At 42.6% G+C, this 26,964-nt stretch overlaps 1 protein-coding gene across 9 annotated transcripts in view; it reads right to left on the bottom strand.

Annotated features, from left to right (window-relative positions):
- The window catches only part of TANC2 (tetratricopeptide repeat, ankyrin repeat and coiled-coil containing 2), a 136,366-nt gene extending 109,733 nt beyond the window's left edge, over positions 1 to 26,633 (bottom strand). For 3 of the 9 annotated variants that reach the window (XM_068211812.1, XM_068211816.1, XM_068211817.1), the window contains exons 1-3: positions 26,495 to 26,613; positions 11,289 to 11,360; positions 7,004 to 7,072 (exon numbers count right to left, since the gene is read on the bottom strand). In XM_068211812.1, the coding sequence (XP_068067913.1) occupies positions 7,004 to 7,072; positions 11,289 to 11,360; positions 26,495 to 26,561 (208 nt within the window). In that variant the 5' untranslated portion in view covers positions 26,562 to 26,613. Of the gene's footprint in view, positions 1 to 6,892; positions 7,073 to 11,288; positions 11,361 to 15,217; positions 15,291 to 26,494 lie in introns of those variants that run through there. The other 6 variants (XM_068211809.1, XM_068211810.1, XM_068211813.1 and 3 more) reach the window with 4 other exon arrangements.
- Between the last annotated feature and the right edge of the window lie 331 nt (positions 26,634 to 26,964).

Genomic DNA, 26,964 nt, shown 5'->3' with positions numbered 1-26,964 from the left:
GTTGGGTGTCAAAATAAGACAGATAGGGTTTGTCTTGAAAACAGCACTGAGGAAAATCCATGCTAGAACTGGTAAGTGTCTTTCAAAAGCCAATAAATACAATACGCCAGTTTTTTCATTCCCTTTATTTAAGAAAATAAAGGTTACATACAAACTATCCTGAAATTAATGCAGAAATATCATGAATTTGACAGGTCTCCAACAAACAAAAACCCTTCAACACAGGATTTGGTTTAATTCTGAAAATTACAGACACGCTACTTATCTGCATAAATTTCAGGGACAGTTTTGGAGCTCCAAAAAATTTAAATCAGAAATTTTCTCATTTCACACTAAGAATTGCATTGGTTTAATAGAGATAAAAGTCTATCTGTGAGTAGACAGTGACACATTCACCCACCTGTTTCATCTCCACAAGCCCAAATGGTTTCCATTTGAGTATGTGCCTGTCAAAACAAATCACAAGTCCCAAAATAATGGATGAAGAATCCCAAAAATGGATAGTAAGAACTGACACACCAGGAAAAATATACTCAGCATATGTTCTTGTAACTGAACAAGGATCCTCCTTCTCTTGCAGGTTTCATTGCTGGAGACAGAATCCCAGAATCACTGAGGTTGGAAAAGACCTCCAAGATCATCGAGTCCAACCTGTGCCTGATCCTCATCTTGTCACCAGTCCAGAGCACTGAGTGCCACATCCAGTTATTCCCTGGACACCTCCAGGGACAGGGACTCCATAACCACCCTGAGCAGCCCCTTCCAGTGCCTGACCACCCTTTCCATGAAGAAATTCTTCCTGAGACATCAGGATTTGCCTGATTATGCTCTAATAATCATAAGAGCATAAAACAGGACCAAAAATCCAGATGGCCAAACCACAATGAAAAGTTGTGTGTATTTTAGGTCATTTTTTTAAAAAGGGACAATTCAGTTATTCTGACAAAACACGAGTTTTCGACTCATGAAACCTCTAGGCAGACAGAGATTGCAAAGGATCAGGGAAACTTCAATGATAAATTAATTATGCCCAGAAAAAGTACATTATACACCTGGAATCACTGAAATCTAATGGCACTTTCCAGGTAACTGGGTCCTTGGCACTGCTGTGCATTCTGAGACACGGGGTGGGCCTCCCACCCAACCTCCACTCCTACACAGGAACAGGAATTTCAGATCAGTGTCATGCTGACAGCATGACAGAGAATTCAATGAAAAGAAATGTAAGCCTACTGCAAACACTATGGTATAAAAATTCTTTAAAAAGAGCAAAGTCTCTCCTGACACCAACAATTTTAAGCACAATATCCTTCAAAAATTAGCTTCAACATGAGCATCAGGCACTTCAACAGCTTTTCCTCAAATTCTACCTTGGTAATGATTGCTTATTTACTTTTATTTCTAGAAACTCACTCTTTCAGTGGAAAGCAAATCTCTCTTTTCCTCGGCACAAAGGGGTTTTATAATCCACTCAAATTGAATTGTGGTCATTTCAGAACACAAAAGGAAAACATTATCTCAATCCCATTGTTCTAACATTTTGAAAACAAACGACTTGGTGTCTTGTAATTTTCAAGTCACTCCTCAGCAGTTCTATTTCAGCTGTGCTCAGAAATAAAATCTTTTCATTGCACATTCATTTGATGTTTTGTATGAGAAATTCTGCACATCTGAGCCAAGGAGGTGACAAACTCAGATTATGTAAAACGATTGCAACAACTAAAAGACAGATAACCACCAGCAGCATCACTGTATCTGACACTAACTCCCTCCTAGTAATGGCTTCCTTACCAACTAGGAGCCCCACCATCCCTTATTGTACACTGATTTTCTGCAGTTAGAGGAGGCTGAGGCATGCCCAACACAATCCCAATCAAAGACCGTGCACGACAAATTGTCCAAATACTCACAAATGGTCCGAATACTCACAAATTGTCCAAATACTTTGCTTGCTCTCCCCATCCCCTGCGTGTGCAGCCCGGCAGCGCAGTCAGCCAGGCTGGGAATTCAGGGGCACCGCTGCCTGGAGAGCACTCTGGCACGGATCCTCCTCTGATCCCTCCCTCTCCCTAGCGCTGGCTCCATCCTGCTGCTCCCCACGTCAGGGTGATGTTACAGGTGACACCTCCCGCTGCTGATGTCAAGCTCTCTTCCCAAAATCACAAGCACCGTCTCCCCGGTGCTCGCTGCTCCTACGAGCATCACCCGCGCATCCTCTGGGTGCCAGGAAGCGAGCTCCAGCAGGATTCCAGAGAAGCTTATGGACACACAGCCTTCCCTCTTCGTCAAGTCTCCCAGTCTTATTGAGCTGCTTTAATTCCTACCAGAACGCTGCAGCAAATGAAGCCTCTACTCCTCCCCTGGGGGGAAAAGGAAGGATTTTTACCGTTTCTTTCTCTGGTGCAGCTTAATTTGCTCTTTTCCTAAAGCAAACCGCCGAAAGAAGGGGGAAATAATGGATCAGGAGAGCAGAGTGACCGACTCACGGATGCTCTCCAGAACATTTCGGAGTAAGCTGAGGGGCTGGTGATGCAGCCCAGGACCAGAGCTGATGAATGGCGCAGTGCTGCTGTTGTCATGGCAACTAAGAGGAAAAGGAAAAAAAGGCAGCACCATATAAGGAGTTGTGACATGGAACAATTTATACTAAAAGGCTCTAAGCCCTAGGATACTTTAAAGCTGCAGCACCCCCTTGGCTGGGGACAGGTTTCATTGCTCACGTTGAAGCAGTCGGCACAGATTTCCGACAGGATCGCATCCAGCCCAGACACGTTTGCATCGGGAGAGTTGCACCAAAACGACATGATTCTGCAGTGTGTGTAAATAACTGGAATTTAAATAACTGAAATTATTAATTAAGGGAAATGGCTGCACACTAGTAAGGACCCAAACTAACATCTGTGAGAACAGAGTACCCACAGGTAGGCGCAGCCCCACACAGGTGAGGAGCTCTGTCCTTACAGAGCCAGGCTCAGATGAGCCAAACTGCAGCACCATCAGGTGGCTGAGCGCCTGAGCAGCACTGACACCAACACAGATCCTGCCAGGCCTCCCAGAGACAGGAGAACATTCCCAAATTAACCCATAACCCAGGCACTGTTGGATAAGGGAGGCTGGCAGAGCCCCTAAAGCATCTTCAGGTATGGCAGAGCAGGGAAAGCCAGCTCACACACACCTGGCATCACAAGCTGTGAGCAAGGCCAAGGTCTATATACCATGTGCAACTGGGAAAAACACATTATTTACCAGAACCATCATCAGCTGCTTTTCACTTAATGCACGTGCTCAAACAAACACTACACGGTGAGGGAGAGAACGGCCACTGTCACACCCAGCACAACCACAACACTGCAGAGCTGGAGCCTGGGTCCAGCAACTGAAACTTTGTCAGAAATCCTTCCCATTGATGATTTATTTTACTTTTAAACACAGAATCCCACAATGGCCTGAGCTGGAAGGGACATTAAAGATCATCCAGTTGCCACTGCTGTGCCCACGGGCAGGGACACTTTCCACTGTCCCAGGTTGCTCCAAGCCTCGTCCAGCCTGGCCTTGGACACTTCCAGGGATCCACAGCTTCTCTGGGCAGCCTGTGCCAGGGCCTCACCACGCTCACATCACAGAATCATTGTTATGGCTGGAAAAGACCTTGAAGATTATCAAGTCCAACCATCAACCTTGCAACACCGTCACATTCCACATTAAACCGTGTAATCAAGTGCCAGAGCCACACATTTTTTTGAGTGCTTCCAGGAGTAGTGACTTCACCACTTCCCACATGTGCCAGCACTGACAGCTTCCCCCCAGCACTCCCACCCCTGAAGCTGTGCCTCATCATCTCTCACGCTCCCACCCAGCTGAGCTGGTACAACAATTTGGAGAGAACGTGTGGTCCTGGGGGCTGCAATCATTAATCTGGGTTTGTTATCACTAAACAAGAAACAATAAAGTTTTCAAGTAGAGAGATCTGAGCTTTTTAGTCCCACGATTACAGTTAACATCAAAGAATACTGAACCATTTGCTGAAGATACAGAGAAGGGAGAGGTGACACTCCTTGTGGCTACTCCCAAGAAATGCAAGGGTTATCTCGTGAGGGGTGGGGAGAAGACAAGACCCCAGCACTACAAATGATGTGTGATGGTGGCACAGAAAATGTTGTGTGCTGAGGTCCCCATCCCAGATGGACCTGGAGGGTGTTGAGAACCACAGTGGTGGGTCCTTACTGGGAAGATCAAGTCTCCATCCCGCTCAGCCCTGCTCTCATCATCTCTCTGAAGGATCTAGTGGAAAAACACACATCTTCTTTAGGAAAGAGGCTGCTATTAGCTGCCTGAACCCAGTGATTTACAGGAATATTCCTACTGATTTGTATGAATTTTATTCTTAGGGAAAGTTCCCACATTCCCTAAACTCAAGGGAGGAACGCTCTCAAAGAGAGGATCTGCAATGAAAGCAGTTCCCCAGGCCCATGTCTTTGAAGACACTGAAGCAGCTAATTCCCACTGGATACAGCAGGATTAGGCCTCCAAGAATCCAACCCAAAAGATCCAGGCCAGATTTTTTTTAGAAAACCACAATTTCTTTCCTAAATTTCTTGCTAATATTCTCCCCTCCTCACTCTCTGCACAGGCACTCACACACATGCTCTTTCTAAGAGAATCCCAATGCTTGCAATCTGTCATTCAATAGAAAAAAACAGCAATAGCCAAGTACACTGATGAATAAAATTATCCCTGCGCATATAAATGTACAATATGTAAATGAACACTCCTTCCTGAGGAGGAGGAGGAGTGGGATGCAGCACAGGGCTTTGTGCAAACCCTCTGCACATGGTGGGTTCCACAGGAGTGGAATAAAACATCATGAGCTGAGTCTTTCAGCCCAGTATCTCCTTTATTAACCTAATGTATGTATTTTTGGCACCAATTCCCAAAAGCACTTGCATACATTCACCCCTAAGCACCGTCCTGGAAAGCACTGCTGTCCTCAAAGCAGGTATACAGAGCACCTGCATTATTTTCTTCACAGTTATGGCTTCGAGTCAGCAATGACACACCCTTGATGTACAGTAGAATATTTACACCCATTGTTTCAACAGCAGTTGCTCTTTGTGCAGCAAGCACGGTAACTTTTAAGTGCTAATTTTATTGCAGACACAAACCAAAATGGTGTCTTCCATTACTTAACCTGGGCTGGGAGGGTGGGGAGTTTTCTTTCCCTTTATTACACATTTTTCGCATTATTTTTGTTAATAAAGCCACTATTACAAAAACCACCCACAAAAAAATGAAATAACACAAACTGAGGTTGAATGTGCTGATTTAAGTATGTTTTCAGTCAGTGCTAAACAAGAGGTGACACAGGCAGGAGGGGGAGAACTGATTACTTATGCTATTACTTCACTCTTTAGAGTGACAATGATCTTAGTTTTTCTTAATCACCAGACTATTCAGCAGAGTGGAAATTGCACCCACATGGAATATTTATCACCCTCTGAACCCAGCCAAGTCTTCATACCCAGCAAATCCAGATACCAAAATGTGAGTGAGTGACCTTAGTTCCTCTGGGTAGAAAACTCTCACTCTGTGGAATGTCTTCCTCAGGTTTTTTACCAAAAATGGACATTTTAATTTTTCTGTGGATGAAAAGCTGCCTTGGTTAAAATCAGACAAATTAAGAACTTTTAAAGATCATATTATCATAGAATTATGGAATGGTTTGGGTTGGAAAGGACATTGAAGTCCACCCCCTGCCAGGGCAGGGACACCTTCCACTGTCCCAGGTTGCTCCAAGCCCCGTTCAGCCTGGCCTTGGACACTTCCAGGGATCTGGGGCAGCCACAGCTGCCCTGGGCAACCTGTGCCAGGGCCTTACCATCCTCACAGCCAGAGATTCCTTCCACATAGCCAATCTAAATCTCCCCTCTTGCAGTCTGAACCCATTCCCCCTTGTCCTGTTGCTCCAGTTTCCAGCACAAAGTCCCTCTTTGGCTGTAGGCTGCTTCAGATACTGGAAGACTGCTGTGAGTATCTAGTAAATGGTCCTGGGACAAAAATCTTTATTTAAAAAACAAAAAAAAAAAAGTTTTTTATGTACCATAAGGGTGAGGGTCCCATCCTCTCACCAACCACTCTGCAGACACGGAATTATGACAGGAACAAAATCTCTCTCACCTATTCTTTCCAAGTTCTCCTTTCACCAGAGGGCAGAGGAAACAAAAGGCACCAAGTGTGTCAGAGCTCCCTTTTGTACACATAGATCAGATTATATTCCATAAGAACTCTTTTTGGAGATTTCCCTCAGCACAAGCACAGGACAGAGGGCGTCAGACTTTAGGCAAAAAGCGAGTTTCTCAAAAACTGTTACCAGCAGAAATGCTTCTTTTCAGGCTTTTATATGGATGTTGGACTCCAAGTGCTTTTGAAAATCACACTACTGCATCACCTCTAGGTATTTATACCACAGTCCTGACAGGTTAGATAAACAAAGCAGTATCTAAAATATGCATGAACCAAAAACAAAATCACTTTGCTATAGAAGTTCATAATTTCTCTGATGTTCTCTTGACATTTAAAATTTAAGCATCAACTTCTTTAAAATCACTGTAATGCTTCCACTGTGCATAACAGCAACACAAAGTGGAACTGAAACACACTCTGACAGAAATTTCTCAAAAATGAGAGAATATTTCTAAACCAGAGAGACCTTTTTCAGCAAAGAAAGATTTCTCTGTCAACACAAAAATCCAATCCATCCCCAGGTTTGCCTGAAGCAGATGCTGTAACAAACAAGGGAATGACTTCCATACAGAAACCATTCAAAGCTTTTTTCTTACAGATTTTTGCACCAACGGACCTTAAAAGCCCCAGTGAACTTTATTTAAGTCCTTACCAGTTAACTTCTTCACAGGTTGGAGCCGAACACTGATAGACTGATGTGTGAGTAAGGGGGAGGATGGAAGGGAGCGGGACATGCCCTCCATTATCCGAATGTGCTGCATACCTTCGGTCACTGGGAGTGGCGGAATAGCGTAGTCGGGTTCAAAAGCACAGTCGTTCTCTGTGGAGGTGCCTAAAGGGGCGAGGAAAATTAAAATGAATCGGTTAGAATGCAAGGGAAAGAATCCTGCTTCCATCATTCCAAAAGGGAGCCCTGTGCAGAGCTGATTTGCCAGCTGCTTGTTCCCTTTGCGCACTCGTGACACATCCCTTGAAGAAATTTTAAAGAGCATCTCAGCACCCCTCTCTATATGATGAAGAGCAAAACCATGAAGAATTTATTTCAATGTTCTTGTCTTTCAGAGTCTTAGAGTCAGCAGTTTTCAGTAGAATGACCATAGTTTTTAGATTGTTGGGTTCTAATAAAAAACCTCCCAGCTAAATTAAATTTCAATAGGAGGACCTTTAGCCTAAAAAAACCCACAAACCCCAAATAAAATGAAGAACAAATGCCTCTAAAAACAGCCACCAGCTCCAACTCTCCCAAGAGACACGTAAAGCCCATGTGGGCGTCGCATCACTACACATCCACAATGGAATACATGGAATAGCACGAGAACAAGTGAAGACAGAACAATAAAAGGACTCGATCCTAATTGTAATCAATATTAATGAACAGTGAAGGGAAGGTGCTTCAGATCAGCAAGAGTCAGGAGCCATAAGGTTCCTCCTATTAGCAGCAGATACAGAAACCTTGGAGTTGACAATACCTGGATCTCCACTCTTGTCAGTAAGATCAACAACCTACCCCAGACAACTAATAATTCATATGCAAAAACCAACCCAAGCTGTTATCATTAATATTTCACTAATTTTTCAATAATGTGAGAAGGCCAGACTTGTGGCACTCTGTTACAAGATAGATTTTAGCTCTTATTGCGTGCTGATGTTTTCCCTCCATAAAGACGTTCCTCTCTGGATTTCCACTGGATAGCTGTGCTGTTCTCAGTGGCTTGTGAGAGTGTTTTTGAAAGAGAAAATGCTTGCTGGACAGAAAGGGAGATGGGCAAGAGTGGGAATAAGACTGGAGGGTAAGAGCCTCAATTGCATGGTACTTCAGAGGAGATGATGGACCAGCTGTATCCCCAATATCCAAAGTACAATGTGAACAACCCAACATATTGCTTACGATCAGCACAAAAACCCATGTTGAAATAACTGTCCAAAATCTTGGACCAGTCCCCACAGGGTTCTAGAGGGCTGCAGCATCAGTGGCTGAAAGGCATCCATTCCTGGTGCCAGCAATCAGGAATATCTCTCGGCAGTTTTGTAATGCTCTTTACATGAAAGCCAAATAAGCACTAACACCCTTCACACCTACACTGGTTTTGACAGTTCAAAACACAACTCACTCCCTGCTTGCTCATCACTCACCAGTTACCACGAGCTCTCTGCAGGCTCTGCCAGCCCAGCCAGGCTCACCAGGAGTGTCAGGGAAGACAAACCACCATCGCTGCCACAACTAGCATCCCAAAAGCCAACCCATGATGGGTTTTTAAAATGCATTCGGCACCAGGCATGAAAAAACAGATTTGCCACCAATGATTTTGATTCTTAAAAATAATTTCAGTTGCCTCAGGCTAAATTTTAGGGAACCATAAACCATGGGAATCTCCTGCAGCTTAAAGGCTTACAAGTCTATGTGCATTTCACTGGTTATTATGGTGTAACTTCCCAGCGTCTTTGATCAATCTACTTGAAATCAAGGGCAGTATGTTATATAAAAATAAAAGTAATTATAGGTTGGCAAAGTTTTCCCTCTTAAAATTCAAAGGCTTTACAGCAAAACAGTGAATTCACAAAACATCCACAAGGTACTACCTTCATTTCACACGTACCAAAATTTCTCTCTCCTCCTTGGCAGAGTAAATAAACACATAAGCAAAACCCCTGAAACAGTCAGAAATGTATTTTGATCAGAAAGAATATTGGGCTTATCAAACCCTGGAATTAGGGCTCATTGATGGCTGAACTGGAACTTTACCCGTTTGGTTATATAATGTATTTAAATAAAATGTTACTGCAAAGTGCACATTTGAACTAATAGACTATTTACTGGAGTTTTACAAGATTACCACAGAATCATTCAGGTTGGAAAAGACCTCTAAGATCATCAAGTCCAACCATTAACCCCGCATCACCACTGTGTTCACCACTAAACCATGTCCTTAAGTGACCCATTCACACATTTTTGGAACACTTCCAGGGATGGTGACTCCACCACTGCCCTGGCAAGTCTGTTCCAGGGCTTGACAATTCTTTCCATGAAAAATATTTTCCTAAACCAACCTAACCAAAACCTCCAACCTAAACCTCCCCTGGCACAACTTGAGGCTGTTTCCTCTTGTCCTGCCAGTGAAGCTTGGAAGACACCTGGGCATCACACACGGTAACATGTAAGGTGAGACAGCAGGAAGACAACTGCCCCATTTCAGCTGGATGTTTTATCCAAGGATAATAAACTTCCTCAACCCACCATCATGAAAAATGCCCATTAGCAGACAGATCTCAAGTGATGGACACAGAGCTGGGAAAAGTTACGAGATAATGATTCTACAGAGCAGAGGGACTTCTTCCATGCTGCAGAAAGCCTGCCTCTACAATTGCATCCACTGATCCAAATAGAAATATTTAGCTCAGAAGCTTGCTGCTCCAAGAACATGGAAGCTTTTTAACCTTTTCCCCTTCTATTCCCTCTCACACTGAAACTTCTTGCTGGTTACTGCAGCTCCTTCAGTCAGTCACCAAAGAGGTACAGATTGGTGATTCTTGAGAAAGGATTTGCAAAAAAAAAAAAAAAAGATCTCCTCTTACTCTGCCGAAACCCATGCCTTTCCCACAGCAGCAGAGATCCAGAAGAGATGGGTTGAAAGGGAACTTGAGAGAATAGAATGTGTTCAGATAGCTCCCAGCAGCAGCTGCATCTGAGCTGCTCTGCCCCATAACAAGAAACCACTGGACACAAGCCAAACACAGAGAAGGACGTGCCAGGGACCCAAGGCAGAGCCTCTAGCACACAGTTACACAGCAACAACTTCATCTGAGCCCAGAGTAGGAAAGAACAGCCACTCTCTCTGAATGTCAAAGCACTCCTCCTTCTATGCAAGCTGCCATGGGATATGTACAGCTATAAATTCCCTGGTTTCCTTCCTAATTTTACTCTAACTCTTCTTTAAAACAACAAAATTAAAAATAATACATTTAAATACAGCCATTGAAAGATCCTATGTGAAAAGAGCAGTTGACATTTCTGAGCTTCAGGGTTTTAACTACTAATTCCGATCCCCCTAATTCTGATCACAGCTTCAATGACTCAAAATCATCTCACCCAGGCAACACTGGAATACTGCCAAAAAAGGACAATTCTCTGGAGAAAATGTCCCCATAATAAGTCATTAGGACACCATGACAACAACAGGCTTGAGCCTAAATGAAAGGAAAATTATTGCTGCAATCCCAAAGACAGAGTAAGTCAATGCGCATAGAAACTACCAGAGCCCTTACTTCCAAAAAATGCTGCTCAGTCTTAAAGCTGTGTGAGAATACAACATTTTCACAACCCCCACAAATGAGAAAATGCTTAAAACTTAGTAAAGCTGCTTCAAAGGACACTTAACCCAGCACAGATCTAAGACCAGCTGCTGTCAGGGACAGAAATCCCCATTACAGGTCTCTGTGTGGGGTTAGCCAACCACCAAACCTACTCTGAGTGACGGCTACTCAACAAAAGAGTCTGTTGGATTGTTATTTAAAGACTATAAAGCCTGTTTTTAGGACTTCCTTCCTTGGACCTTTTGTCCTCCTCCTGTGGGATGAAACAAACCAAAGCAGAAGATGTAACGTGAGGCTGTTCAGCCCCCAGACAGGTCCTTCTCCAGGGCTTGGGGAAGGATAACCTGGCTCTGGTGAACCTGCCAGGTTCCCCCTTGGATATCAGGGGGAAGACAAGTAGAAACTTGGAAACAGAATGCTGGTTTGGGCTGGTATGTGCTGAAGAATTCCAGCACCACCAGCTCCAACAGCAGAACACTCTGCCCCTCTGGCTGCAGTACAGAGTACAGGTGCTCTGCGGGTCCACCTGTGCCGTGCCAGGAGTTAGGTTAAACTCCTTCAGCCACTCAAAGATTGTCTGGTTTGTGAATCTCAGTAGGCTGGTAGCTGTGCGGATAATAACGATGGGTGCAAAGTCTGCCAGGTCACACAGTTTGACGAGAAACACAACATGTGGGAAATATCAAAGGTGAACAAATGAGACGAGTCCCCGAGGCAGAACAACGCTCAGGTTTTACCTTGCCCAGCTCGGCTCTGACGGGAGTCTACACTTGCCTGTCTTCGGTCTGGTGGCTCCTCGTTCCCTCCATCTGCACAAGAACCAAAACAGCACAAGTAGAACATCATAGTGGACAGGTCAGGCAGATGCAACTTTTCCTTGAATCCCATCACCTATCTCAGAGGAACAGTAGGACAAAAGGTCTCTCTGGCAGGCTGAAAATGGGGAAAATGCTGCTTGACTCTGCTGCTCCTTCCACCTTTGCCCCAGCTCACTGCAATGAAATCCATGGGGTTCTCGGGGATAGAAGGAAAGTTTTACTTGCTCCTATTAATTCCACAGACATCTGAATGAGATAAAAACCAAATTGTGCATCTTCAAAGAATTCCTTCACTTTGGACTGTTATATCAAAATATAAAAATATTAAGCATTGGAATAAAGAGATCCAGGAAAAAGAAAAATTTGAGATGCGAAATTTGAAACTGTGTCCCTTTAAAATTATCCGTCCACTAAAAACCAGGAAGGCTGGTAAGAATAAAACCTCTTATTACATCCTCTTGAAACTGTTTAGGAAAGCAGCTACAGTTAACAAATCCCAAATCCATCTGTGTAAATGCAGAGTGGGACATTGTGTACAATATTATACAATTAATTACAGGCTGCTCTTCATTGATCAACTGACCAGATTAGAAACAATAGATACACCCATCAATACAGATGCTTGAGTACATCGAGTCTCTGGCAGCTGAGAGCAAAAAGAAGCCCAACTCCACAGACAGGGAAAAAGCAAACCCAGGAATTTCAAACACAGGCTGTACTTCAGTGGCTCTTTCCTTATGGCAGAGGAAGGGGAAGCTTTTAAAATCTTTAAAAACAGTTTTGAAATAACTGAATTCTTAAACAGCTGTTTAAAAACTCAATAGCTGTTTTAGCATTGATGTGTTTTGATGATACTAAAAGCAATTGCATTCTGATATATTTTTATCTCTGAATAGCTCTACAGAAGTTATTTGGTGGAGGGGCCTGTTGTGCCTATTTTAACTTTATCAACTCCTGCTACGTCTGAGCTACATCTGGCTTAATGGGAAGTTGTGAATTGCAGCACAAGAGCAGAACTAAAATGGGGACTAAAAATTTTAGTCCACCCCCAAAAAGAGAGGAACCATACCCCAGGCCAGGAGAGGTTTTCTGCTCCCTCTTCCCTTGGTGAAATGCTCCCAGCCCTCGGTTTTCCTGAAGCAATGCTCAGGCACCTTGAACAGATGCCAGCCAGGCCATTTCTGTCACCTTTGCATCTTTCTCTGCTGACACAGCAGCTGCATGTGAAGGTCGTCTGGCTACAGCAGCCCAGAATCCTGATTTTAAATGAGCTGCACCCACCCCAATAAGCCAACAGTTGCCAGGTGCCAGGGAGGCCACAGACCACGCCACTTGCCCAGTTCCCTTTTGCACTCTGATTGCCAGAAGGATGTCACACTGCAAATACAACTGCAACTGCAATATCATCATCATCATCATCATCCCTAATGGCCGCTGGCTATGAGCCTCCACAGACAACCTCTAAGCCACCAAGAAAACAAAAACCCTTTTGCGCTGTGAACATAAATCCAAATGCAAAATAACTGTAAGGACCAAACATTTCAAAAGACAAGAAAGTCCCAGGATTAAAATCAGGAGTAAACCCCTGTATTTATCCAAAGACACACGACTGTCAGCAAAAGACAAACTCCCTCCCTGAAAGTTTCATCACCCTTTCAAGTGTTCCACACCAAGCTACACGGGGCTTGGTGGGTGGAACTGGATGAGCTTTAAGGTCCCTTCCAACCCATCCCTGAGCTCTCTGATGATTCTATGAATCAAACTCCTTGGAGATCACGTGGAAAGAAAACTCCTCTGCTGTACAGTTACCTAGGAGTATCAAACCCTGCCTCGAGAACAAGCCATGGCCAAGGGAGGGGCTGGGGGCAGCAGATCTGGGGTCCTGCTCCCCAGAATGCTCCAGCACTCAATGGTGGGACACAAAACAGTGACAACAGTCTGCCAAAGCCATTGGGTTGGAGAAGAGAAACAGGAATCAAGAGTCTGGGATGGATCTCCCTGTAATTATACAACATATTAAGGGGGAAAGAAAGCTCATAGTAAATTAATTTCCAAAATGCATTTAGCGGGTAGGAAAGGAAAAAATAAATCAAATGACTCAGCAAATACGAAATCTTCAGTCAGCATACAACTGCTGCTGCATTTGATTTGGATGCAGCAAAGGTGGAGCTTGGTGGAAACCAAGGATGGAAACAACAGCCACAGTTAAGAGCTGAATAACTGAACTATTTCATTCTTTTTCTCTTCACTACAAATCAAAATGTTGAGCATAATCTGCTCCGGGCAGTGGAGGAGCAAGGTTAGCAGGGAACAATACCACGCTTAATTATGAAGTTATCTCACTGTACATGCAGAAAAGAGGAGATTACTGTTTCTAAGGGAATATTAATTCTCACATTTTTTGAACTTCCAAGTGCTTGTATTTACATCCACCTCTGTGTGCGCATCAGGACTCTGTCATTGCAGCCACACTCCTAGATATTTTATTTATGCATGACTTTAGGTAGTTGTTACTATTTGCTTTAGCAATAGCTATTGTTTACAGACATGACCTACTCTTCAGACAACATTTATGGACAGTATCACTCCTGAAGTTCAATTGACTCAGTTGCTGCAACGATTGCCAGGGTGGTGAAACACCAAAGTTATTGACAAATCCTTCAATGCAACAGCTAAAATAGGTCACCAGAAGTAAATCAGTTGTGAAATCATTGCTAGAGAACACAGCTATCTGTGTTAATTTAAAATAAAGACCAGCACAGACTGAGATGAACCTGGTTAAGGAGCTTTACAGAAGTTGTCAAGCAGAAGAGAAAATAATCAAATGCCATGAGGGAAGTGAATAATATTGTAAATATTGACTCAGCAGTTAATATTCTCATGCATCTCACTCTGAAAGGGAGAAAAACTTTTGTGATCCTTTAAAAAATCTCACTGTTAAGAAAATCCATTAACTCTTACACAGTATTTTAGTTTTTGGAAGCTGCTGTCTCCTCAGTGTCCAGCATCTGTCCACCCAGGATGCTGGACATAGGTCAGAAACCCGGCAAGGCTTCTAAGTGCCTGATTCTGAGTCAAGAACAGAGTAAACAGTCATGGCTATTAACTCTTTCTCTCAGTTACAAGGAGATGAAGGGATCTCAAAGACCATGATTACTCAGAGGATCAGCAGAGTAGCCTCTCCTGCTATAGCCAGGTATAAGAAACCCTCCTGCTTCCTCTTCTCCCCCCACCCCCATTCCACCAGTCCTCCATTAAAACCAATGACACAACAAATCCTCCCCAATACACACAACTGGATTCTTTGAACTGACCGCTCTGGCAGAGAAAGAAAATCTCAAGATTTCAGCATTCCTAAACAAATCCCCTGCACAAAGCACCACAGTTAGTATGAGGGGGCTGCAAACAGGAGCCAGATCTGCACCAGCATCTGCACCAGCACATCTGATGTCAGAAAATCCCACAGCACCTCTGGCATCAGCTCTGTCAGCACCTCCTGCCAGGCAATCTCGTTAAAGGCAAACATAACAAGTTTCATACAAAATCAAGTGCTAGCAGCCCAATATTTCTGCTTTCCTGTTTAATTAAAAGGCCTTTAAAACTCACACTGTGACTAAACGTTTCTCAAGATCTCTGATCTGACAAAGCAATTTTTAAGGCAGAAGAATCCAAGGGTGGGTGAGGCTGCTCCACGCATGCTGGGGAATCTGCGGCAGGAACCGACTGCATTGGATGTGCTGCTGCTCTCACAGCAACCAGCAGAGCACACTCCACTGTAAGAGCCGATAATTCAATAGTTTAAATCCACATCATATCAAAATTGTATCTGCAAAAGGTGGAAGACTCACACAAAGCCAGTCAAGCTGTTAGGGACGGATCCAATTCCAGCCCAGCTCAGCATCCCTGCAGAAGCATCCCTGTACGCATGGCACAGCGTCTGGAGATGTGGCTCCCAGCTGCCATTGTGCTCCCAAAACAAAGGCACAGGGGAAAAAGCCTTGAAATAAATAAATCAGACAGCTCCAGGGGCTAGAGCCCACCGGGAGGATCCTGGAGCTGCCGGCACAGCTGCAGCAGGAGCCAGTGCCGAGTCTGACCCTGGAACCCGCCGCAGCGATGCCGGCGTAGGAGAGGGAGCAGCAAATCTTGCTCTCAGCATTCCCGATGGATTCCAGCCTGGTAAGAAATGACACGTGCCACATGATCTGCCTGCTGCTCTCCCAGGGTGAGATGTGCCTGGAAAGGGGCAAAGTGTCTCCCAGCCGGAGCAGGAGAGAAGAGGGAGCCCAGTCTGGTACTGAAAACAATTATTTTAATCAAAAGTCCTTCCTGATCATTTAGTTTGTGAGTATTTTTCGGCCTCAGAAAACAATATGCACCATTACAAATTCTTATTATGCTATGATGAATTCAATTATAAATTCTATTAAATATTCTATTAATTCTATTAAATATTCTATTAATTCTATTATTATTGTTGTTGTTGTTGTTGCTATAAAATAGCAACTTGGCTTAAGAGGCTTTGGCAATTTATAAACATACTCAAGTCCATCCATTTATCGCCCAAGTTCCTCTGTCTTTGAGGAAAGTCATTTGGGCAGAGCAGGAATTACGGATTTGTTTGGTTTATCGAGGGAGCTCTAACCACACATCCAGGGAAGCATCACCCAGCAAATGTGATGCTAAAATGCCTCAGCACCTTCCAAAAGCTGGCACTTTTTTCCTCCACCTGCTCCTGCTTCATTTTTATGGCAAAAAATTCCTCTTTTTAGGAGCAGAGCACGGACACTCGCTGGGATGGTGCATGACAACACAGGCACTTCCTAACAGGTGCCCAGAGCAGCTGTGGCTGCCCCTGGATCCCTGCAAGCATCCAAGGCCAGGCTGGACAGGGCTGGGAGCAACCTGGGATAGTGGAAGGTGTCCCTGCCCAGGGCAGGGGGTGGCACTGGAGGGGCTTTAAGGTCCCTTCCCAACCCAAACCACTCTGCAATTCAATGATAAATGGACTTCAAACTGTAAAGGTCCATGGTCTTCTTGTGGGATATCCTGCATTAACTCCCTATGTTGCTTATTAGTTATGAAAATCCACAGGAAAAAAGGAAAAAAAAAAAAACCACACAAAAAACCAGCAATAAAACCAATCCAGTGGTCAGAGGCCAAAAGACTTCTTAGAGGAGCCACAGATTTTAAAAAAATTCTTTGCCTCTGCAAGTACATTTGTGTTTATTTTTATTGCTGCAGTACTTGGAAGCCTGAACTGAAATTAAGGTCCTACTGTGCTGGCAGCTTGTACAAAAAACACAGCAAGAAAACACCCCTGTCATAATAAATGTATTAAATTAAGTCCTATTCCTACAAGAGACATTGCCTGCATTCCTGCCCAGGAATTTCAGACACAAGTACAAATGAGGTTTTTCTCCAGCATGTAGAGGAGATCAGAAATCATATACGCCAACATCTGAGTTAATCTGGAGCAGAATGAATCCTAAGGAAGTTCAGATATCAGTGACACAGATCTGTACCTTCATCATCTCAGAGGCTGTTATTTGTCATTGGAAAAAAGCAGGTATTTCTCATCTGAGGTACGATTTATCTCACCTATTTCATACAGAAAAAGTAGCATCCTTGTTTACATTAACATCAAATGACTCTTTTATCCAGAGACACCTATACTGAGTATGTAAATCAAACCCACAACTCTTTTTTTTTTTTTTTTTGATGTGGGAAGATGACTTCATGACAAAAATATATGGAGTAAAAAACTGTGCTGCTAATAATATTTATTGGAAATTATACAGTGTATTTCATTCATTAATTTTAAAGCCATGGTAACGATGTATAAGTCAAGAACAGAGTCTATTTAATATAAAATTAAATTGTGTCACTTCAAATCATCACAAAAAAAAAAAAAAAAAAAACAAATATAAATTAAAAGCCTATTTTTAAATCTGCATGTTGGAATCATGAGATAATTCATTATCTTTATTTCTTACTCTAAGAATGGTCCAAAGGGCTAGTTCAATAGATTAGTTTTGTCTACCAGCAAATCAGTAAGAGAGTCTCAAAAGGGAAGTGATGGATGATAATCATTCTGAACTCACCTAAAGAAGATTTTCAAACCTATTTAGATGACAAAAAGTATGTTCTGCCAAGGTCTGGACACCTTATCATAGCTTCTAATAAAACCATGTCCGTAACTTGCTTCGATTTTGAGGGTCTTTTGTACACTAAGAGAATATGGGTCGGCTTCTATACTGATCTTATCCTCAAAGAGAAAATTATATAAAAGGAAACATAAATCCTCCCACTTCAGAAAGATCTTGCAGCAAAAATTTCCACAATTCCTTCAAATAGGTCAGTTATAGATGGAAGCTCTAGCAAAAATTATCCATGAGTTATCTAAAAATATATCTGATACTAAAAAAAATAGTCCTCACAGACATGTTGAGAGAAGTTTGTGTGAGCAGTAGAAGAGGCTGAAGAGGAGAAACTCCTGAAAAGGTGCAGCTCAAAAGTCAATCCTCTCCCAAAGAAAACACGATTTTTCCATTAAAAGTATTAGTAAATTATAGACATTTACTCCTCCTTAAGGAAAAGAAGGGAAAAAAGGCAAAAGGAAGGGCAACTGCAACTCCAAAAAGAGAATTTAATGATGGAATTGCAGAGTCATCCCTCACACCTGGCACAGGTACTTCCTGCAACCAAGAAATGCTTGATGTGAACCAAGTGGAACACGAGTCTTAGAAAAGCAGTCACTTCACATATACAGTGCTGATGGCAAAAATCCCTCAAAAATAAAAACATTAGTCATACCTGGAATACAATCCTAAAATGGATCAATATGGATTCAACATCTGTCAGTATAATAAACAGCTGCAAGAACCTGCACTAACACTTCCCGGGGACAAGCAACACTGAATATAAATAATGTTTATCTTTAGGAACTGGGGAAAAAAAGCCATATGGAAGAATCTCACATCTTGGGTGAAGATTTAAGTAAAGGCACGTCAAGATTAACAGGGATGGAATTATACTGAGGAAATGCAAATGGAGCTGGGTAACAGACACTAAGTACAGTAGGGTTTGTTTCAGTTCGATTGGGAATGCTTCTACCACACTAGATGAGTGAACAAGGAACGTCTCCAGCTGGTCCCCAACTGTTCATAGCCAAAAGTGTTCTGCTCAAGGAGCACAGAGTCAATATCCAGCCTCATATCCTGCTCCTTCTCCAGCCAGTCCTCAACTGTTCATAGCCAAAAGGAGCTCAAGGAGCACAGAGTCAATATCCAGCCTCATATCCTGCTCCTTCTCCAGCCAGTCCCCAACTGTTCATAGCCAAAAGGAGCTCAAGGAGCACAGAGTCAATATCCAGCCTCATATCCTGCTCCTTCTCCAGCCAGTCCCCAACTGTTCATAACCAAAAGGAGCTCAAGGAGAACGTCTCCAGCCGGTACCCAGCTGTTCATAGCCAAAAGTGTTCTGCTCAAGGAGCACAGAGTCAATATCCAGCCTCATATCCTGCTCCTTCTACAACCAGTCCCCAACTGTTCATAGCCAAAAGGAGCTCAAGGAGCACAGAGTCAATATCCAGCCTCATATCCTGCTCCTTCTCCAGCCAGTCCCCAACTGTTCATAGCCAAAAGGAGCTCAAGGAGCACAGAGTCAATATCCAGCCTCACATCCTGCTCCTTCTCCAGCCAGTCCTCAACTGTTCATAGCCAAAAGGAGCTCAAGGAGCACAGAGTCAATATCCAGCCTCATATCCTGCTCCTTCTCCAGCCAGTCCCCAACTGTTCATAGCCAAAAGGAGCTCAAGGAGAACGTCTCCAGCCGGTACCCAACTGTTCATAGCCAAAAGTGTTCTGCTCAAGGAGCACAGAGTCAATATCCAGCCTCATATCCTGCTCCTTCTCCAGCCAGTCCTCAACTGTTCATAGCCAAAAGGAGCTCAAGGAGCACACAATCAATATCCAGCCTCATATCCTGCTCCTTCTCCAGCCAGTCCTCAACTGTTCATAGCCAAAAGGAGCTCAAGGAGCACAGAGTCAATATCCAGCCTCATATCCTGCTCCTTCTACAACCAGTCCCCAACTGTTCATAGCCAAAAGGAGCTCAAGAAGCACAGAGTCAATATCCAGCCTCATATCCTGCTCCTTCTCCAGCCAGTCCCCAACTGTTCATAGCCAAAAGGAGCTCAAGGAGCACAGAGTCAATATCCAGCCTCATATCCTGCTCCTTCTCCAGCCAGTCCCCAACTGTTCATAGCCAAAAGGAGCTCAAGGAGCACAGAGTCAAAATCCAGCCTCATATCCTGCTCCACAAGATCCCTTCCTTCTTGTGAGAACTTAGGAAACTGCAGTGCGTGGTGAGGCCCTGGCACAGAGTGACCAGAGCAGCTGTGGCTGCCCCTGGACCCCTGGCAGTGTCCCAGGCCAGTGGGACACTGGGAGGTGGCCCTGCCATGGCAGGGCTGGCACTGGATGGGTTTTGAGGTCCCTTCCCACCCAAACCACTCTGGAATTCTCTGATGTTATATTTAGGTTAGACTTTTCTCCATTTTAATTCTCTTTCCTGCACATGAAGATGGTGCTTATTTTTGCAACAGGTCAAGTTCTGATGACAAGAAAACATCTTATATATTCAACACACTGAGGTAAAATGGCAAAATCAACATGCATGTGTTGAATATTTCTAAAACAATTTATTTATTTAGAAACATTTAAAACTTCTAGAATTGTGAGAAACATTACTTTTAGGTTGCTTGTATAAAATCCAAAAATCCATTTTAGTAGATCAGATTACAGATTTTGTTTAAATCCTGCTTTAAGGGAAGGAATCCAAGATTGTTCCTGGGGCCAGGCCTCTTCCAGCAGAAAACCCCCAAGTTATAAGATATCTCAGTGATTTCTTACTCATTTTCCAGATGAAAATGTTGAATTCACTGAAATACACATTATTTTCTTGAAAGATTTGACTGGATTTTTAAACTATTACAGATATACAAATCCTTAAGTTTTCCTCAGACATTCTGGAAAGGACATTCCACTTTCCCAAGTTTGGCTGAAGAAATCCCTCAAATTGATATTATTTCCTTTTGAAGGTAGTGTGTATATTCTCTTTGAATTGTGTATGAGAATCCCTTTTTTATGTTGAATAAGAGAAGACAAGGTCATTTGATGTGGGAAGATGTAACTTCATCTCCTTTGCACATCAGCACAGGAATTTCAGGGATTTGATGGAAAACTCCTGCTCCCTCTACTGGCTTCAATATTTCATCACCAATCTGTCAGTAAATGGGAGTCATGCCACAAAATCCCCCTTGCATCCAAAATGTGAGTCCTGTGTCCTGCGTTCTGGGGCCCTCACTACAAGAAAGACCATGTCCAGGGAAGGGAATGGAGCTGGGAAAGGGGCTCAGCCTGGAGAAAAGGAGGCTCCGGGGGGACCTTCTGGCTCTGCACATGTTCTTAAGAGTTGGTGATAGTCACACATGTGAAAATCTTGTCTGATATTTGTGAATCAGAAGGAAATAAATATGTATTATTCTAATACAGGCTGCTAAAATTCCCTCTATGATAGTAGTGCGAGAGAGAAGCAGAAGATTCATTGTCCAAACATCTTGTATTTGTCTGGGAAGAGAGTTTGGTACATGAACAAGACATCTTTTGATCAAATAAATCAGAATACTAGGAACCAAACAGCATGCTTGTGTACATATACGTCTTCCTGATACATTGCCTTCTTCAGAAGGAAAACACTGAATTACATAAATGCAAAACAAACTTCCAGGAAAGGTCAGTTCATGCTTAAACAAACTCAAGGACAAACTTTACTGTGGTCAGAGGATTTGTCAACATACTCAAGCCTTGTTTAAAAATGGATTTATGAAAAACCAGCCATCTTTGCGGAAGAACAGGATCTGAATTATTATCTGGGTGGAATACCTTGACCATGTGGATACAGTCAGTATTCAGGACCGTAATACATGATGGGTCTTTTAATACCTCACTTCTAACATTTTATTAAACTAAGTTACCTGACATCTACAGGACCCACCAATTGGATCTCACTACTCAGCAATTTCTTTCAGAAATGAAACTGAAAAAGCAGTTGTGACCCTCAAACTCTTCTGGGGTAAAAAGTTATCCTCAGACTTCCATAAGAAATCATAGATGAGAAACTGCACAGAGATCTGGCCAGGCAGAAATGAGACCTTCACAGAAATGCCTTTTATCTTCAAAAGGCAGGAATCGAAGGAGAAGAGCATTTGACAGGGGCCCTTTCAGTCCCGGAATTAAAATATAAAGCAGCAGGTTCCAAAAAGCCCTATAAATACATTGGAAGTCAGAAGTAATTGGGTCTTCTGCAAACCAGGAAAGGAGAAGAGGTTTTTTTAAAAGCCTGTGCCAAAAATATTCTGAATGACAGGCAGACTCCTGGCTGGGAAGCTCCAGATAAAAATTGTGCGTTTTATAGTCAAGAACAAGCAAGATGTAATTCCTAACTAACTCAGAAGAGAAAAGTAGACCCTTTGGGCTAAGGATTACATGGCTCAGATTTTAGAGTACTTCCCTTGCCTTGCCTTGTTTTTTCTGTGTGTGGGTGGGTTTGTTTGTTTTTAGTTTAGTTTTGTTGTTGTTGTTATTTTCTTGTTGGTTTTTGCTTTGTTTCGTTGTTGTTGTTCTTGTTCTTTTGTTGTTGTTTTTTTTGTTTTGTTTCCCCCCTGGTTTTTTCTTTTGTTTAATGTTACATTTATCTTGACCTCTGTCAGAAATAAACAGCACAAATTCTTGGGCTTACTCCTCACAAAGTGAAGGGAAATATAAAACAAAACAAAATGTGCAGTTTTGCAGCTGAATTTTACCAGGCTCTAAAGCGAATCCGAACTCTTACAGCGACATTAATTTAATGTGATAATGTAAGAGGGAAATAGTCCATCTGCTTGGAAAAGAACAAGGATAACTGTAACAGGTGGAATGATGAATCCCTTACATGGACTTATGTCCCTAACAGGATACTGGAATGAATACAAGTGGGTTGATTTGATGTGCACTTCTTCCATATACACCTAGACCAAGGAATGATTCATACAAGCAAGAAAACTGCAGATAAATGAGACGGGTCCTTAATAAAAACAAATGAAAACAACAGAGAAGCCAATAGTCTCTGGATTCAGAGAACAGAACTGCCCCAGAAGAACTGAATTTGAGGGGAAGAAGCCACAAACATCTCTTTTACAAGCAGGTTTGCCTATCTGCAGATCAATACACTTGCTAGCCCTGACCATAGGGCTCTGGCCACAACAATCCTGCTGGATCTTCACCCAGAAGGAACAACACAGGAGAAAAACACAGTCCTTTTATACTTTAAAACAAACACATCCTACGTAATATAGCTCTGGATATAAACAAATGAGAAAGCTTGTATGTCTGCGTGTCTCTTAGTTAATTTACACTGGAAAAACAAAGGTAATCTGCAACTATACTGAGATCAGATTTCAGCACCACAGATGCTATCTGGCAGCTTTGTGGAATATCCATTTATATATGGATAAACCAACCTAATCAAAATACTGGTGCAGGTATATTGTGTCCTCAGGGCATTACTGTAAACCATCCTGAGTGCTCTTAAGTCATGGGAGAATTTTCCTTAAGACAAGACATTAAGTATGTGCACACACATGTGCACTGAGCACTGTGTGTCCAGAGCACATGCTGTGAAACTCCAGCACTGAAGCTCTGAAAGGACACCCAGACAACCAAAATCAATCACACAGGAGATTACATAGGCTGATGTTGCAGTAGACATTAATTTATTTTAATTAGCACTACTGTATGTAACTGTCCATTCTGATGCATGTAATTGTATTCTTCTTTTATAAATATTTTGTGCGCTCCTGAATCACAACACCATCAAGCAGCAAAGGGGAAAACCCACCCTGGCTGAGGTAAAATAAATGTTAACCACAGTTCTCAGAGAAGTTGCTTAGCAGTTTCTAAAGGAGGAAAATTAATAAGGCTACTGCTATCATCACCAGAGTTCTTTTAATCACTAAGAATTGTCAAAACCACATCACATTTAGGAATCATTAGCTTGACTCCACTGCTCCTGTTTGTCAAGAGCTGCTGCAAATGAAAGTCATAGCAAAGCACAGGAATTTCAAAGGTCAGTGTGCACCTCTGGATTCCCCAAGAAAGGAACACAAATACCTTTAACCCTGCTCCAAAGGTTTATTCCCACACTGGAATGCAAAATGACTGGAGTGTAGGAAATGAAGACACAGCACCATTTCACAGAGACGTCTGGGGGGGCTGTCACCAACCCAGACTCAGACTCAGAACATGGCACACCTGAAACCTTCAACAGATGATTTCCCTAACATGGAGTTTAGGATTTTGTTCACAGTTCTCAGAGATGGGTGTAGCTCTGATGGGGCAAATCAGAGCACCAAAACCATCAGGGAAGCTTAATTTCCAGCTTCTAAATCATGTTAACGATAAACAAAATTTGACAATTTCAATGAACGCATAATCTTTTTAGAACACTTGAATGAGAAAAAAATCCAAAACCTGCAGTGTCCCACCTGTGTCCCTATAGAAACAAAACCCACCAGTGAAGACAACACTGCTGGAGAGACCTGAAGGACAGCACTGACCGTGTGAAAACGTTCAAGAGAATGAAACACCTGGACCAAGCTGTTGCAAGACAGCTGCATTTACTGCGAGGGTGGTGAGGCCCTGGCACAGGGTACCCAGAGAAGCTGTGGCTGCCCCGTCCCTGGAGAGTCCTGGGCCAGCTTGGATGGGGCTTGGAGCAGCCTGGTGTAGCAAAAGGCATCCCTGCCCACAGCAGGAGGATGGGTCTGGACATTTAAGTTCCCTTCCACCCCAAATGGTTCATTTAAAGGGCTGGAAGGATTCATCAGGATGCTGTTGACTAAATGCCTTTTGTATATTATTAGGTAAATTCTGTCCTTTTAAATCTGCTTTTAAAGTACCAAATTTGTAGTTTGCCAGAACTGCAAAGCAAATAAATATAGCAAGTTTCAGGCTTTCAGTACTGCATGCAACACGGAAAATGTACAAAGAAGATTTACTGATTGTTTTCCTTAATGTGCTGCAAAAAAATACAGACTTAAATATATTTCTCTTAAAAAAAATCTAGGCAGCAATGAATTCATCTAATGTCATGTAAGAGTTTAGAAGATTAACAACTACCTGGAAAATTATTATGCAGTGCAGGGATGTTTGCCACTTAGTCACAAACAATATAAACAAACCCGATCATCTCATTTTCCCATTCCCTCTCTTGCCCTGAAGAATGCCAAACAGAACTTTTCAATAAAGCAACTTATTTCAAGGGCAGAATTGCAGTAAATTTAACATACACTCCAGTCACTAGGCATTAGAGAGAACCTCATCAATTCAATTCTGTCATATTATTTTTCAATATATGAATAAGAAAACCCATGTCCTCTTCTGCTTTGCCCAAAACCAGACTGTCGAATCTCGGTACTTCAGAACTGACATTTTTCATTCACAAAATAAGAAACAGGTATTTGCAGAGCTTGGCATATACAAAATCCTTAATATTGCTGCTGGGAGATAAGCCAAAAGGAATACCAGGGCCTGTTAGCAGCACATCTGACAAAGAGAGGGCTTTGTACAGCAATCACAAGTTAAGGTGATTTGTCTACGTACAGTTTTCTGAAGGTATCATCAAAGGACTTGTACTTTCAAACCGTAAACGTGACACAAATCCCAAGAGGATGGAGCCATCTGCTCACATGTCTTCCACAAACCTGTCTTTTCATGCAGGTACCTGCCTCTCACTAACCAATCCTGCTACAACAAGAGACTGTGGAGCTCCTATGGGAAGGAAATCTTCCCCATAAAAGCAATGAACGGCCACCACCTCGGGCCTCAATTCTTATGGTGCCTTTGCAAAACAGACTTTTACCTGCTTTGAGATCCACACCAACTACAACACCACGGTGTGTGCTTGAACTGCCCAGGACAAGCGCCTTCAGCACCGACCAACGCCCCGTGACTGTCAACAGCCACTGGAATAAGGACCACTGATGTCTAAGGCAGCAGTGCTGCCCCACAATTCTCCTTCCCCAAATACAACATGCCCAGGAAGATATTATCAACGGCCAAATTCTGGCAGCATGAGAAATGCAGAACAACTTGCTTAAACCAAAGGAAAACATCTCGTTTTCCCACTACCTATAGCAGCACTGTGTCTCCTCATCCTCACCTCTGGTTTCTCAAGGAACATCCGTAGCATAAATATCCACGTTAACACAGATGCACGAGCACAAATAAACACTGTATCCCAAAATATTTCAAATGTGCTGCCAGATGGCTTTAAAATTCAAAATGAAAGATCTAATTAAAAGCTCTTCTCCTGCCAACACTCCATTTTTGGAAAAAAAACCTAAAAAAGTTAAATAAAAATGTTTTTAAAGCCTATCAATATTTTGTAATGTTTTGTTTTACAATTACAATCTCCCCCAATCTCTGTCATGGATGAAACAGGCCAAGTCACTTGAACCAACACTAATTGTAAACTCCTTTCCTGAGACGGTGGAAAAACAAATTTGATATAAATGATGACTAAATTTGGGCAATTTCTCCTTTAATTTCTACTATTCCCATTCCTCTCTCTCCCTCCTGTTTAAAAATAAAAGCTTAAAAGAAATTGCTGCTGCTCTCACAAGTTTTGGCTGTAATTAAGCAGGTTTCACTGCCACAAGTGATCACAGACACTTCAGAAGAAAAAAAATTTCTTACTTTCCATAAATGAAACGTGAACTTTGATGCTTGTTTACTACAAGATTATGTAGAACTCTTACTTGTTTTTCCCTGCATCTTATCTCCTCAATAAAACTAGATGATGGTTTACATACGTTTAAAAATAAATACACATATAGTTTCAAATTAAAAGTACAGCACAGTATTAAAATGAAGTATAACAATGCTTGGAGTCTACAAGTTTGTCAACTGCGTACATCTGTTCATTAACAAGAAGAAAGTCCTGCTGAGACCAAAACACACATAAAAGGAGTGGTTTCAGAAGTGCCAGCATTCCACATGCACGAGGAGGTGACGATTACTTACCGCTGGACCTGTTTTTGCGGTTTGACTTCCCTCCCGTAAGAAGCATCTTGAGACTGTTTCGAAACATGGCGATCCTGTTCCACTTGGTTTATTGCAAACACTATGGAAAGCAGAACAACAGACATACAAAATCAACACTCCCATTCGGACCACTGGAAGCCATTATGGAGAAGAGGTAAACAAGAGCGAAAACCAAGATAAAATGATGAAAAACCATTTTGCCAATAAAATTCCTAACAACAATATACACATAAAGCCTACCATTCAGTTTGCTTTCAGTTATCTAGGCTTTATTTCCAGGACACACAATTCCAGTGCTGCTGGAAGAGCCAATCTATTTTGCCAAATAATTTATCATCACACAGAAATGGGAAAGACATAGCATTTAGCAAATTGTCTCCATTTCCCATCACTATTAAAGCCAAGCCCATCAGAAGGAGCTGCTGCCCTTCCTGTTGCCCAGACAATCA

The sequence above is a fragment of the Anomalospiza imberbis genome, chromosome 22 (genome assembly GCF_031753505.1).
Source record: "Anomalospiza imberbis isolate Cuckoo-Finch-1a 21T00152 chromosome 22, ASM3175350v1, whole genome shotgun sequence".
Lineage (NCBI taxonomy): Eukaryota > Metazoa > Chordata > Aves > Passeriformes > Viduidae > Anomalospiza > Anomalospiza imberbis.
This window is presented reverse-complemented; position numbering and strand designations above follow the sequence as displayed.